The sequence below is a fragment of the Buteo buteo genome, chromosome 11 (genome assembly GCF_964188355.1).
Source record: "Buteo buteo chromosome 11, bButBut1.hap1.1, whole genome shotgun sequence".
Lineage (NCBI taxonomy): Eukaryota > Metazoa > Chordata > Aves > Accipitriformes > Accipitridae > Buteo > Buteo buteo.
This window is the reverse complement of record NC_134181.1, coordinates 15,195,209-15,210,937: the sequence shown is the minus strand read 5'-3', so window position 1 is coordinate 15,210,937 and position 15,729 is coordinate 15,195,209. Positions and strand designations below refer to the sequence as shown.

General features: G+C 34.1%; 1 protein-coding gene across 6 annotated transcripts in view; it reads right to left on the bottom strand.

The window, feature by feature from the left end:
* PHKB (phosphorylase kinase regulatory subunit beta) overlaps positions 1 to 15,729 on the bottom strand; it is a 90,478-nt gene that overhangs the window by 55,712 nt on the left and 19,037 nt on the right. For 5 of the 6 annotated variants that reach the window (XM_075040177.1, XM_075040173.1, XM_075040174.1 and 2 more), the window contains 3 exons: positions 14,004 to 14,084; positions 10,402 to 10,517; positions 2,889 to 2,952 (listed from right to left, as the gene is read on the bottom strand). In XM_075040177.1, the coding sequence (XP_074896278.1) occupies positions 2,889 to 2,952; positions 10,402 to 10,517; positions 14,004 to 14,084 (261 nt within the window). Of the gene's footprint in view, positions 1 to 2,888; positions 2,953 to 7,893; positions 8,211 to 10,401; positions 10,518 to 14,003; positions 14,085 to 15,729 lie in introns of those variants that run through there. The other variant, XM_075040178.1, reaches the window with a different exon arrangement.

Below are 15,729 nucleotides of genomic sequence, written 5' to 3'. Positions count from 1 at the left end.
GCATTAAAAATATTCGAACATCACTTAGGTAGTTCTTTGTTACAGAACAAATGGTAGTATGATTTCTTACAGAAATTTATTCTTTTTTAATGTTTTCTAGAATTCAGGGAGGGAGGGAAGGAACACTTATGTGGATATCAACAGTAAGTGACCTTTATTTTGTCTTCTCTGGGTGTATCCATGAATGCACAAGGATTCTGCCCTATCATGATATAGTAAAAGATACGTAACACACATGCATGTGTGACAGCAGCTGCAATACTATGTATTTGTATTTATTCGGTCTCTTCCAGCATTCACAGTGTGAGTCGAAAAATCTGCATGGAAAGGCTGAGCAGTCTGCTGTCCCCAGCCATGATTTATGCAGGTTGCACTACTGTAGTTGCAGGTGCAAACACGTCTCTTGAGGGGCTCAGCAGGATTTCTCAAAGCTATTGGAACACAGCTGGAGCTAAGCACAAAGGCAAACTCTGCCACAGACTGAAGGTCAAAACGTTTTCTGTTTATGCTAAATATCTTTGAAATAAACTCTCAAAGCACTTAAACTGGTTTTGCTTCAGCAATTTATTCATCCATTTCAGAATTTAGTAAAAAATAATTTAAAAAAAAAAAGCAGCCACATTTACTGGTGCTTGAGACTGTTGGGAAGGTAAAGATTGTAGAGAAATGTTTTTTCTGAAATACTGACAATGTGTGTGTATTATGTATAATCGTTATTTAAGATCCTTACTAGCTCCTAGTTCTTAATGCATAATATCAGCTTTTAAAATGTACATAAAGTAAACCAAAACTAGACCAAATGCCTAAGTCTTTTTGAAACAGTGCATTTGTGTATGCATAAAGAGCACTTTCATACTTCCTCACTCGTAGGCAAACAGCCATCAATATTTCCTGAGGTGTGGATTCTAAACAGAAAAAGTCTATTGTACTACAATACTAGTACAAGTATACAGATGGAAAAAAAACAAAAATCAAAAAACTCAAGCCACCCCCCAACCCCCTGAAAAAAAAAACCCACCCTACCACCACAAAAATTGTAATGGATGCCTAAGTCTACAGAGTCAGAAATCCTTGTTTAGGAGGATCTCCTGTTTTATGCCATAAGACAAAGAAGAGTCTAATAATAGTAAGTGGTATAGTTTTTCATCAGTAGATAAGATTGTTTAATAGATTGTACTTCTATGTCAGTTGCTTACTATTTAAAACAAATTGTCACTTATACTTTTCATCCCAAGCTCTAAAACGTTTTAGTTCAACAGTTGTTTTTATGTGAATAAACTATAAGGAAGAACTTTTTTGTCCAATAGTGCTAATAATTATTTCATATGACTGTTTCGATCCATACCTTCCATTTTACCAATAGAAAAATGGAGACACAAATAACAAAAAAAGTTTCAATAAGCCAAGGAGTACCAAAAGCAACTTGGAACGTAATTTGGACTGTTTCCCATTCACAGCTTTACAGTTGACCTAGCTCATACTCATTAGCTCACACAAAGAGCATTCCCCTTATTCACCATTTACTATTTTACCATTTATAGCTTCTCTCCTTTGTACTACTTTTCTTTATGGCAAACCAGTGGATTTAACCAAGTTTCTTAAAGTTGAATATTTGAAAACAGACAAATACTACAATCTGGAAGTCAGTTCCATCTGACTTGCGAGACAAAAGGAGAGCACAGATATTACAGAAAGAGAAAAAAATAAAAATAGAAATCATACCTGAAAGCCAGCAAGAACATACAGAAACTTTACTCAAAAAATATACAAATAGTACTTCAAGTCAAGTTCACAATATAAAATTATCAAAACTCAAAAGGATCATATACTGCCTAACTTCAGAAAAAATTGTAAGTATAGAAACATGTTACTCATGTAAGCACGTTATTTTTTTAAACTAAGTTTTGAATGTTACTCAACCCTAAGAAGAGATAAAGCATGTTTCATCAATTAATGTTTACTTTGTATGAAATTCAGACATTTGGCCATGTGAGCGAGGTCCATCAGTCAGAAAGGATGAAAGATTCCAAGAAAACAGTGCAACATGGAAAGCTTTACTTAGTGTACTGAGCTCACCACTTTGTGACCAAGTTATCCTCCCTTCCACACAATTTACAGGCAAAACTCACCAGCAAGTTTTATAACTATTTCTACACACATCTGATGCTATCGAACTTTCTTTTCAGCTGCATTCCTATCCTTCATTTCCATTCACTATTAACACAGATAGCCCGACAATGACGTATCTCTTCCATTTGTACATTTTCTAGACCATTAATTTGGAAGAGTATTCTTTTATTTTAGCTATAAACTACTGTAGGTAGAACACCTACAAAAAAAAATGCACATAGAAGGGGAATACAAGTCAGAGATAAAAATCTAAGAAAAGGCTTGCTTTCTTAATTGATCCAAGCCATGTGAAAGGATGGGAAAAGATTTTTACCACTATGCAACATATTGAAATTAAAACCCAGTAAAACAGTGGGATTATGTACAAGTAGCTTGTTTAAAGTTTTGATTAAAAGCCACATGAAGGAAGAAGACAAAAGTAATGTAATGCTTGTAGGTAGAGGCATACTGTATTATGATAAACAGATACAATTCTGAAAACAAACCACCTTTTTGGCAACCAAGTCCCTTTTCAGAATAAGCTGCAATCATTTTAGATTTTTTTCTTGTAAGAAAAAAAAAGTATTTCTTGATAGCAAGAGCACTAATGATTTTATTAGACAAATTCTGTACCTGAAACAGGAGCAATCCATTTGCAAACTAACTTTCTTTAAAGCTGGAATCTAACAAACTCTGCTAGATATTTCTAAATATCCTCTGATCCACAGTGTAAATCATTACTGCTAAAAAAAAGGAAAGAAAACAAACATTTTTATTACCTGATTTCCAAAGAGATTGAAACCATTAATTGCTTCTAAAGCTGCTTTTGCCACCCCCACGGAACTGAGGAGAAAACAAAACAACAAAAAAGCAGAGGTATCATAATTCAAGCCCAGACTAAAATTTAATACATTTGACAGCTTTCAGAACTATGATCTTTTCTTGATTTGAATTTTGTGCTTAACCTTTACGTTAATAAAATGATGATGCAGCAAATTTGGGGTTGTTTGGTGGTGGGTTGTTTTGGGGTTTGTTTGTTTGTTTTTCTAAAAAAACCCACATTTCGGCATTTTTATTTGTCTTGAAATGTCAGAGACCATCTGGAAAATGCACTTCTGCTCTCACCTTGCTACTAGACATCTGGCATTATGTATTTCAAGGTCTTGCTAATAGTGTATTAACATAAGATTTACTTCAACACAGTTTTTCAGTCCAGCTCTCAAGCATTAAACTTTAAAAGACTGAGTTCTAGCTAGCTTTCGATATAATAAAAGAACTCATTGATCTGGATTCAGAAAAGGAGCATTTTCTGCTATCAACCGTATAGTGAAACGTCTTTAATTTCACCTACTCCATGACCAGTATCCATCATGAAGAAAACAAGACCCAGAAATACTACCAACAAGCTTTCAAGTTAGTGAGTTCATGTTTAAAGACATTAAGCACTAAAATCACTAATCATTATCCAATTTTTAATCAAATGATATACTAAAATATATTACTGATTATGAAAATCATACAGTACATATAAAAGTATACATAAGATGACTTTTAAAAGGCCTTTTCATTTTAAAAATGTAGTCTTATACTTTCCTTGTGAGTATTTAAAAAAAAAAAGGCATTCTGTCTCAATGCACACACACACTTTTGATGATTATTTTTTTAATTTTAAAGAAAAGCTCAAGATAAGCTAATAGAAATCTACATACATTTGACAGATTTATATGAAATTTGAAGTATGACAGAGAGCAGAATTTTGAAATATTGTTTTAAAGAACATATAATTATAGATAGGCCAACTTCACATATGTCCATTCAGCTGCAGTAAGGAACCTAAAGCATTAACATTCATATAAAACACCACATTTTTGCACATTGATTCCAAAATTCTAGATGTTAAGGTCACGGGGCATCAAAAAGTAAAATATTAAATGACCTAGTTCCCGACAGTGCTAGAGTTTAAAAACTTAATATGTAATGCTACCGGATTTCTGACAGTTCCACTATTGAATACAAGCACTCAAAGTAGGGAAAGGAGTTTGCACTGCTTTCTAAGTGGTAACATAAAAGTATAGGAACTAGAAATATTACAGAAGTCTAGCTAATAAAACAAACACCTTTTACATTCTCTTAACCTATCTGGTAAAACAGATTCAGAGCACCCAGTAAAATAAAGCCTAGTATAATTCTCCCAACTTTATTCATAAAACTAAAACTTTAAATTATGCCTTTGTCTCCACTTAGCTACAGTGCCTCTGATCAATGCACCTTTATCTCTCTGCTTCATTTCTGTATAAACCACAACAGTGATTTACTGACTTCACTGACACCCCATGTGCTATCCCTAAACATCTGTCCCAGTTTTGAAGCTCCTCCTTCAGAATCAAGTTCCATCTTTCTCCCTAACTGCCCATTCCTTTAGATAGGAGCTCTGCTTTCCAAGTAGCTTACAATTAATTTGAAATATTTTTAGTCAAAAAATGACAATAAATGAGACAATAGAAAAGGAAGACAGCAGAATAACAGGAAAGTATAGATGTCTACCTTGTTATCTTAGAAGTTAACAAATCTGAAGACATATAGCAAAAGGTTGAAAAAGGAAAAAGCAGAATGAATCAGGCTAACATGACAAAAGATTCAGACTTAAAAAAAGACCATGAGGGTAAACAAAAGTGACAGAACGTAGTACGAGGACATAGATCAACACTGCAGGAAGAAAGCCTCCAACCTCAGCAAGATAAAAATCAATGGAAAGAGGAACTGAAAGGTTCACCCTTCCATAAAGCCTTTCCTTATAAGGGAGAGGAAGTTGTTGACACTGTCCTCAGCTAACAACTGTTTAGATGCAGCTACCATAGTTTTTCCAGCTGGGCACAATACATAAATGTGGAGAAAAACAAAACCAAACCAAACACAGACACAAAACAAACAAACAAAACTAAACAAAAAAAAGAACTCTCACAAACATCTACACTACTATATATAGATGCTTGAAAAGTCTGAAGTTTTAAGAACTGTGAAAAGTCTGGGAAAAACAGAATATACCAGTTAATTTAACAGTTTACTTATTAGCACAGTAATTCTTTCAAATACTCTCTTTAAAAAAAAAGGACAGAAATGGAGTTAAAAGTTTATATCCTTTTTTCTCTATTACTGATTATTCACTCAGCCAACCACGCTTTCGATTTTCTTGCCATCTTTTGTTTGGGATAAAAGCTACACAGTACTGCCAAACAAGGAACACAAAAAAAAAATAGTTTGTCAGAGGATCCATGTGCCCAGATAACATGAGAACAATGTTGGCACAGAGAAAGCTGTGATTGTGAAAAATTAAAGCATCCTTAAGGGTCTGAGGGCCACACTCCACTTGCAGGGAAACAGTAAAATTAACAACAATTAGGAATATGTACTTTGTGAACAAGACAGCCCTAGATACTTTGTTTATAAAAATAATTACTGAAGCAACACTGAGTTAGAAAAAATACTCAGAAACTAATCATTAATAATCCTGAACTTCTGTATAAGAGGAGTTGTGATAGTACTGAACAAACAACTGCACTATCGAGCTCAAAAAACTTATAGCAACCAAATTGTTAGAAAACTGCAAACAGGGACATGTGCTTTAACCTTTATTCTTCTATACTTGATGCAGCATTTTGAGATCAGAGAAAACTCTTTACCTTACTGTAAATAAAGGGATCCAATTATGATTACACAGAAAATATTGAAAATAACTTTCAGTGTAAAAACACAGTGCAGTTACAGAATTTGTTTACTTTAAGTACTGTTTTACCTGGGTTGGTTTTAATATTAGAAGTACTTTTGACACCGATCTCAGACTCTATCATTCTTTTTAACTATTCCAACAGGTTTATAAACATCCATCTTTCTTTCTGAAACACTGCCAGAAATAGTACTCATAGGAGTTAATTCTAATTGGTCCAACAAGAGAAAGCTGATTAGGTTAACTAAGTTCTGCTCTGAGCAGCTGCCATCAAATAGTGGTAAAATCCCTCAGTTCGGTACCTTCTGCTGATGAAAGCTTTTGGTACTGGAGAATGTGATGAAGGAATAAACTGAGCTCAGAAGTGTTGTGAATATAATTATTTTTCTGGCTTTGTTTCAAATACTTAAAGAAAAATATAATTGTTCTAACAATTGCCCTATTTTAATTATAACCTAGCAATTGATCAAAGAAATTAGCGTGATGACTCAGAACAAACTTTTCATAGGAGTTAAGTATTATTATCAAACTGCGTACATAGAAAATGAAAATTGGAGAAATCCTGCACACTGAAATCTGTATCACATGTTAAAATCTAATACTCTTCCCTTCCAAATAACACTTCTAATACCAACAGCCAGGTATTTTCAGAGCAGGAAAAAAGTTACTGACAAAAAGTAGAGAAGTAATAGTTGTTCAAACAGCAACAATGACTGGTATTCAGATAATGTAAAACTACTCACTGTATCCACAAAATAGGATGATACTGCTTGAAAAAAATTGAATATGAATATGGATTCTTTCCTTGAAATAATTTCTATTTCACATACTCAGTCATTATTCTACAATAAGAATAATACTTACTGTAATTGATCAGTATTTTTCTACCTCTAGTTATTCAAAGCCAGTACTTTCACAAGTATTATTTGCAAATGAAAATATAAATGACTCAACATTAAAATACTGCTTTCTTTCCCCCATCATATAATATTTCTTCACATTACAACGGTATATCAAGCATTCCCTTCACCATACACACCTTAGATTACTAGATGTTTCATGGGTAACTGACAGCAGGAAGTTACTTTAAAACAAAAAAAGTCTGAGAACAGCTGTAGTATCAAGTATGTCTTCAAAAGACTGAACAAGCACAAAACATTGCACACTTCAGAACCATGATCACACTTCAGACACTTGTTTCATTCCTACTGATTAATACCTTCCTGTTGGGCAAATTAGAAAAGAGTTTTGTAATAAACATTATGCTCATGTCTTTTTACAGAAAATATATTCTTCATACTCTGCAACTTAGTAACAGAAAAAAGTGGACTGCTTTAAGAGTATGAATTAAAGGCAAAATGTATTTTAATAAATATGTTTCTTCCTCCACTCAGAAGCGCACTATGAACATGCTGTGTTAACCTGCTGGACTGTATTCCCAGAGAAAAAGATGCTTACTTGGAGATGGCCCCAAAACAAAGCCTAACCCAAACTCTCTTTAAATATTCCTCTAAAAATTTCACAGGATCACAAAGTCATTGGTTGGGAGGGACATATGGAATCATCTAGTCCAATATGAAATCTCACTTGAAGCCAGATGTAATAACCAAGACCGATTCAAGTAAACACAGCCTCATCTAGACAAGTCTCAAAAACCTCCAAGGATGGAGACTCCATAACATCTTTTGAATACCCTGCTCTGGTGCTTCACTGCACTTCAAGTGAAAAGGTTTCATGTTAATGTCTATACTGAACCTTCCCAGGTGCAACCTGTAGACCTTACTATAGCTGCCAACTATTGTGATTTGTCACAGATTATCAAGACAAGTCTTGCAATCATAATACTATGGGTAACATTTGACCTTGATCCAGATTTGGGGCAGGGAAAGCTGACACTAACCTAGAGACTTCCAGCTTGCTAAAAAAGCATTACTAAATTCACTTAAACATCATTCATAATTCCCAGTAACTTTTAATTGTTAGATTTACACTCTTAGTAAAATACTCGAGGGCAAACACTAAAATTTGCATCTTCTTAGCAACTGCTAATCAAAACACACCTTAAAGCATATACATCCTTAATCCTCCTCCCATTCACAGTTTCTTGCCTCCATCCGAGAACTGTGCAGTTCAACTGGAACATCGAACACCACAAAGGATCTTAAAAAAACAAAACCCAAACAACAAAACAAAAAACAAACCCACAACAACAATAATAATTTCATAATTAGACAAAACAAAATAGATCAAGGAAGGACAACACTATAGCAGTATACCTCCACTACACAGAAGAGCAAGATCAAGGCTCTACAGTCTTAGTTAGATTTGGAATATGAAGATACTGCACTTTGGCAACTTCATTATTCTCACAGTACATATGGGAGATGTCAAAGACATTTTGCAGAGGTACTCAGCAGATGCCTGGAGAACAGCTTGATCAAATGGTTACAGGACAAATTAATTTTTCAGAAGTTCAGCCATGTGGGAAGGGGATCACACTATAATAAAAGCTGTTACAAATCTTGCCTTTGAACCAGTAAAAGACATGAATGTGCATACATCAGTGAAGACCAGGTCCACAGAGTGTTTTGCTATTTATCATTTATTAGAAGTGTTTTGAACTGTTCTAAGAGAGAATACTAAGATTGTGTAAAGACTTAAAATATTTGCATCTTCTAACACACGCCATAATTTGCAGTTATTATTCATGGACTTCATATTATACAACATCTTCTTTAAAAAGAAAGTCTCTTTCAATAAAAGACAAGAATTAACTTCTAATTCTGAAAGCAAACACACACTGTATGTAGACTTACAGTGTGAGTTTTCAGGGCCAGGAGTATAGCATACTTAATACTGAAACTGAAGTGACTGCTTTGGAGTCCATAATCACTGAAGACATACATACATCATTCATGACTAGCCCTGATTAGTTATAATCACTTCTTGAATTTTTTTAATTTTTTTTTTTTAGAGCTCTCTTAGGTAGATACACTACAATAGGAGCATAACAAAGTATAGAGAGTATTTTAGTGTACCCAGGGCTTTCCTCAATAATATCTGAATACATCTTTTGATGCATGTTCCTCTTCCATTTTTTCTGATTTATGAGAACAAGGGAAATTGTCTACTGGCTTCCTACAGTGAAGCAGAGTATCAACATGCACACAAGGAATAATAAATAGGGGCAATACCTGTTTCTGATGACCAAAGTCTACTTCTTAAATTAGGACCAAGCTCTGTACTTCCTTTTGTGCCAGCTCAATGATCTGTTAGACTGGCTCAGTCCATCTCATAAAACTTCACCCTTAGAAAAACCAACCTATAAATGTCAGTCTAGATGAAGACAAGGCAACATGCCCATTTCCATCTCATTAAAATATGTTCAGTTTTCCCTGGAGGAAATTCGCGTACTGAATAACCAGAATGCTGCAAACAAGAGGAGACACAGGAGTTTCAGTGTTTCTTTTGCAAGTTTGTAAAAGGTGAGATGCGGAAGGACGTACAGGATTCTTTAAGCGAACACTCACATAATCTGGCATTTGACAATTTTACAGACCCAGGAGAAAGAAAAAACCCCAAACAACTAATGAAGCAGATTATATAACAACTTGGGAGTCTTCAGTTCTCAAACTGGTACTAAAACTCTACAAAAGCCCTGAAAAAAACATACCTAAATTAAGTGTTTTGCTGCAATGATGTGTAATTATATCTACATGTTAAAATACATGCCTGTATATGACTTAAGAAAAATTACTTCATTCTGAAATGAGAACACAGATTCATTTGGCAACAACAAAGACTGGAAGAAACACACGTATTATTTGCAAGCCCATGATAATTACAATGATCAATGATATTTTAAAAATCCTAAGATATCCAAGCTATAGCCATTTTTATGATTCATAAAACCTCAGAAGTCAAAAAGTGAAGAAAACAATAGTAACGCGAGAAAAAGCAAGTTGTCAAATTACAGATTTGATCCTTCAAGATAGACAGCATGTGAGCAATTCCACTGAAGTGAACTGGACCACTCTAATATTAAAATGTTAAGAACATTCCTAACTGTCTCACAGGACAGTGGTCAGAATGCTCACTTACTTGTGGCATCTGAAGAACCTGGAAAAGAACTTGTACACTAGGCTATGCTCCAGTGTCCAGCATCTTCCTCCCACCATGGTAGAGAAGAGAAAATCTAGACTCATGATTCAACACTTTCTTATATCAGGATTTTCCTAAACATTTTTGTGGATCCCATCTACTGCATATGCCTCAAGAGTCTGAACTGTTCTGAACACAATTTTCAGAATTATATGCATGCAGCTGCACATCATTATTGGAATTTGAATACTCAAATAGCTAAGCATCTAGGTGGTTATTTCAGCACGCATATGATGATGAAATTATGCTTCACGTTTTCCCCAAATACATCTCTTAGTCTTTAGAGAACCTTTATTTAGTTCAAACAGTATTTTAATGCATTATTATTTTTAACTCTGCTCATGAATTGTTTTTATTCATATCACATTTACTTACTTTGACTGAAAGAGCTACATTCGCTCACCTACCTTGAATGCAGCTCTGGACTGCCATTGTTGTATTTACTTCCTCTTTCCCAGACACCAAAATCTGGTACACGATAGGCTCTTTCCACGCAAAACACAAGATTTTGAATGAAGGACACCTGTAGGAAAGAAAGATAAGTGACTGAAGGAAAATGAAAGCATATTTTCTTCTGTTCATTTTTTCAAAAAGACAAAGTTGTTTTTCCTCAGCCATCATAACTGTGCCTTCCATCCTTTCCCCCCCACCCCAGAGAATGATGTTCCCAAGTTCAGATATTCACTTTAAAACCAGTTTTTAGTTACAAAATATTAAGAGCTGTCCCAAATTAGGTGACGATGTGATATATGCAAAAGTTCCTACAAAGGCAGTAATAAAAATGATTTAATATTCAAGACATACTTGAAGAGCTCCAAAAAACTGGCATTTTGATCTTTTAAAAAATTTGTCCTAAAAACAGATCAGAGAGCAAAAGAAATTAAATCCTACAAGATTAGGACACAGAAATCTTGGTGCTATTTCTTAATTCATTGTAAGAGAACTGATATGCCAAAGTTTTGTTATATTAGCTCCAGATAAAACATACTTATGTGGATTCAAACACACTCCTTTATAAAGACAAATAAAACTCTGAATGAATTTATTATCATTAAAATCTCCTCTTGGATCAACATGTTGCAACTGAATACTAAGGTATTTAAGGGTATTTTAAGGTATTGAAGGTGTATTAAACTATAGCTGGGGACTTATTTAAGCAGATACTTTTTCCTCATTTATACCATTGAAAGAGACATTTGGAGTTGCTCAATTGTAGAAAAGTTAAATTGATGATAAATTTTACAGCTCACTTCAAAGAGTCCATTGATTATAATTTACAGGAAATTTAACCACAGACACAAGATTTACACTGGTTCATGCACCAAAACAGGTATTTCATCCCCTCCCATCCAAAAAATTCTAGGGTATTTCTGTGGGAAAAGAGAATATTGCAACAGCTATAAACACAACCATATTGGGGAACTACACAGGAGGATCCACTTTACTACAGAAAAGTGTTGTTTGTTTTTTTTTTTAAATGAGCTATGAGATAAAAAACCAAATCTTTTACTGAAAAGTATTTGCTTCCATTTTTATTTACCTGCATACCTCTGGTTTTTCTTTTTGTCTCCATTTTTCTTTAAATCTTAAAAAGTTACTATTTCAGATACAGTCTTTATGCTAATACCAGTCCACCAGTGATATACATAATTCTATACTCACTTGTCTCTCTATATATTATCTGGCTCTGCTAAAATTTCACTGTGGCATGCTCATATACAATTATCTGTATGCTAAATCTTTTCATAGCTAATACTTCCAAGGAAACAGACTGTTCCACTCTTTAGATATGGCCACTATTATTCATCCCTTTAATTTAGCATTTGGTTGTATTAAAATGAACTTTCTCTGAATGAAGCTAGAACACCCAGTGATTAAGAGAGTGGCTTCTCCTATCTCTATCATTAACTGAAATTTAGATGCATCAGCTAAATGAAGAACCAAAAAGCACCACATAGAAATACATAACCTTACCGATGACTTTCTACCAGTGATGATGTTCAGAACATGAGAAAAAAATGGTCAATTACAGATATTTTATGAGACTAACTAAGGGTTTCCAAATAGCAGATTTACAGAAAAAAGGCAGCAGATAACTGGTTGCAAACCAAAACCTTCAGAGAGCAATCATTTGTATCATGGCCATGTAAATGCTATAACCAAGTCAATGCTAAAGCACTTACAGAAATTATGGACTGTGTGTGTTAAGCTTCTTTATCCAGAAGCCAAGCATGTGGAGAGCAAGGTGTAATAAAGAATACACATGCAGCATGGATGACTGCAAATACTAGTGTTACTCTGTTTTATGTGTAAATAACTGCTCTCAAATTCATTCACTTGCACAATCATATACTGTTCTCTTTGTTATGGATGCAAAGGTGCAATTAAATTAATTTTTCAACTGCAAACAGATGCAACTAGAGGGTAACTCATTGACAGCTGCCATGCCTGACATCAAGCAGCCTAGTATACAATGATTGCCTCCAAAGCCAACAGTTCTGTGTACAAACATATTCATGCAAACAGCTTGCCAAATGTCAACCATCTGCCAGCACCTTCCACTGTGCTAGCACTGGTTTGAAACGTTCTCTCTATGAAAGGAGACTAAATACGTCATGAAATGATATCATTGGAAAGAAATATCCAACTTGATGCTTGGGTAGCAGATTGTCACATCCACAGTGCTGCCAGTGCCACTATGCTGAGTATTATCTAGACACACAGGAAAAATTGGAAATACCATAATTATGTGGCATTAATAAGATCCGAGAATGTATGCAACTGCTGAAGCTATACAGAGACTAATAGAATGTACAGATCTGTGGTAAGACAATCTTAGTATAAATCTCCATAGACCACAGATTTCTAGGGTACAGTTGCAATGAAAACTACATGCTGACATTGAAGTGGAGAATATCCACTGACTGGAGAGTCTATACACATGCATTTTTTTCTGCAGATTCTGTAATTAAATGCAAACATCTGGAGGATAATATCAATTATAAGTCAAGCTAAATAAATACATAATTATATACATTTGCCTCCTCACAGACATAAAGGCAATTCAGAGAAAATAATACAGACCTATCATATGATCTAACTAAGCAAGAAAGCAGACACGGTGCATCACTTAGCTTTCTCATTATTTAAATAAAAAGCATTAATGAAGATGTATGTTCTAGAAATATAATGCAAATATACTCTTACTGGAAAAATCTCCCTTTTTTTAAAATGGTAGTACTATAAGTGCATTTAAGCTTTTTAAGGCCATACACCAGCGACTATTAAACAGACCAGAGTAAATTCAAACAAACCCAGATTAAGAAAATCGGGGCGGGGGGGTTGTGGGGTGGAAATTATCTATGCTTTCTATTCCCATCTCAAAACATAACCTCATTTTAGAGCAGGACAGCAGATTGTCCTGACATGAGTTGTCCTCAAGTCAAGGCCATGGTGGCTATTATTATCTTATTTACAGAACAGTTGACAATCTTACAAATATCTCTTACCATGATATAAAATTGGTTTATTTTCAATTAAAGATACAGCAAAACTTCTTAACACCCATAGGTTCATAAGTATTTGAAGAAAGTCCTTCAGCTTTCTGGAAAATTTACTCTATTATGTATTATATTGAAATTCCACTGGACAGAATGTACTGACAGTTTGAAATGAGGTGAAAAGTGAGAGCAACATAACTAGAAGGTAACTGTCCTAATAGACCTTTTAATTCTTAACCTTGTACCTTTCAGAAATAGCAGGAAACTATACAAGTTTTCAATGTCATGTTACATTCACTCTTTGCATATCTAACACTTTATTAGCTATTAATTTATTTCACTATCCATTCATTCCATTTATCTTTTCTGACTTCCATTAAAAGTGGAAAAAATCTGCAGTGTATTTCCAGAACAATTATTTTACAGTTGGTAATTAAATAAAACCAAGAAAAAACCCAACAAAACAACTTAATAAAGCATGTGTTTTAACACCAGGAATCGATTTGTACCTCATCTGTGTTGTAGATAATTTGCAGCCCCGAAGAGATCATCTCAACCAAATAGAGGAGAAATAACGACACAGCATTTATCTGAAGTAATTAAAGACAGAAAGGAAACAATAATTAACATTATGTTTATTGGAGTAATATAAACAAACAAGTTAAATGTGATATTACTCACTAACAAAGATGGTCCCACTATAACACAGTTTTGGTTCTTCAAAAATATTATCCTAATCTACCAATATGCTAGATGTAACGATGTGGAAACAATCAATAGGAAGAAACACCACAAACACTGTCCTCTAAAACTTCTGCTGCAGTATTGAAACTCTGGTATTAAAATGTTTTTGCTTAGGCATACTGCTTTGACCCATCACTTTAGTCACAAGCTGTTTCACGTTTACATATATGACAATTTATTAGCAAGTGGAGCACCAAGAAGGCAAGGAGCATATTGAATAGTACACAGCATATCTAAAAAAGCAAATCACTTCATCCCTAACTGGAATTTTAGGGTTATCAACTGACAGAAGTATAATTGCAACATTCAGATATGATCACATTTGTGAAAAACCATTTTCTTTTGTAGCTGTACATAGCATTTATTATTAACAGTAATTACCTTCAGTAGTTGTACAGATGAGCATCATAATGTCAATTTATTAATGAATCAAAACTGCTTTTGTTACACAGAATTCTAGCATAATTGAGAATTTGTACAACTTCAATAGAGAAAGTAAGTTCATCACAATAACTTGCTTGAACGAGCTATAAAACCACAATCTCAGTATATGAAATTTAGTGAAACCATCTAGAGCAAAAAATTGGATTATCTGAAACATAGAAGATTAAAAATAAGGTCCAAATTCTAAAAAGTCCAAAAGATTTAAAGACCACTGACTCCAGTTTCTTAATACAATCTGAAAAGCACCGAGTACAGCAAAAATGGCAGACCAGCTACATAATCTATTCTATTCTTCCCAACTGAACTACCTCAGTTACTCTGTTTTCTGTTGTCTCCACAGAGCTGAAAACTCTCTATTTTTTGACATTTGCTGATGACAGAAGGGAATGTGCATTCATGTTTATGGGAAGGGTTGAGTTGCCACAAAAAACAGAGACTTTGAACTATCATACACTGCTCCCCAAGCCCCAAAATTATTGTATCCTCCTGCAGATAAAAGGTACGTATTCTCAGGAAGCCTCACATAGAAGTCCAAAATACTAACTTAGGATAACCCCACAAATAATTTTTCTCAGAATATATATTTTCTGAATTCAACACATTTACTGTACAAAATATTTAAGCGATGTTGTCACCATTAAATCAAATAATTATCAACCTACTGTCGCTTCTGAATAATTTCACTAGCAATTTCTGAACTAGAAAGAGTACATAGAGTTATGGAATGCAAAAGAATAAGGTCATGAATGCAAAAAAGGATCTGAAGGTAAAGAGAAGGGAAAAAAAAAGAGTAAGTCAACACTTTGGAAAATAAAAGACAATAAAACAATCAATTCTGCAATGAATCTGACTAGGAACCACTACACAAAATAGTGAAAAATAATTTTTAACCAGACAAAGCCATTGACAGTGTAACACTAAATCTATACTATGAATGAAAATTGCTCAGACCTATGAAAAATTAAGCTGGGAACGTTAACAAAAAAATACATTATTCAATGTAAGATTACACTAAAACTTTCACTTTACTGACTACTTCAACATTTT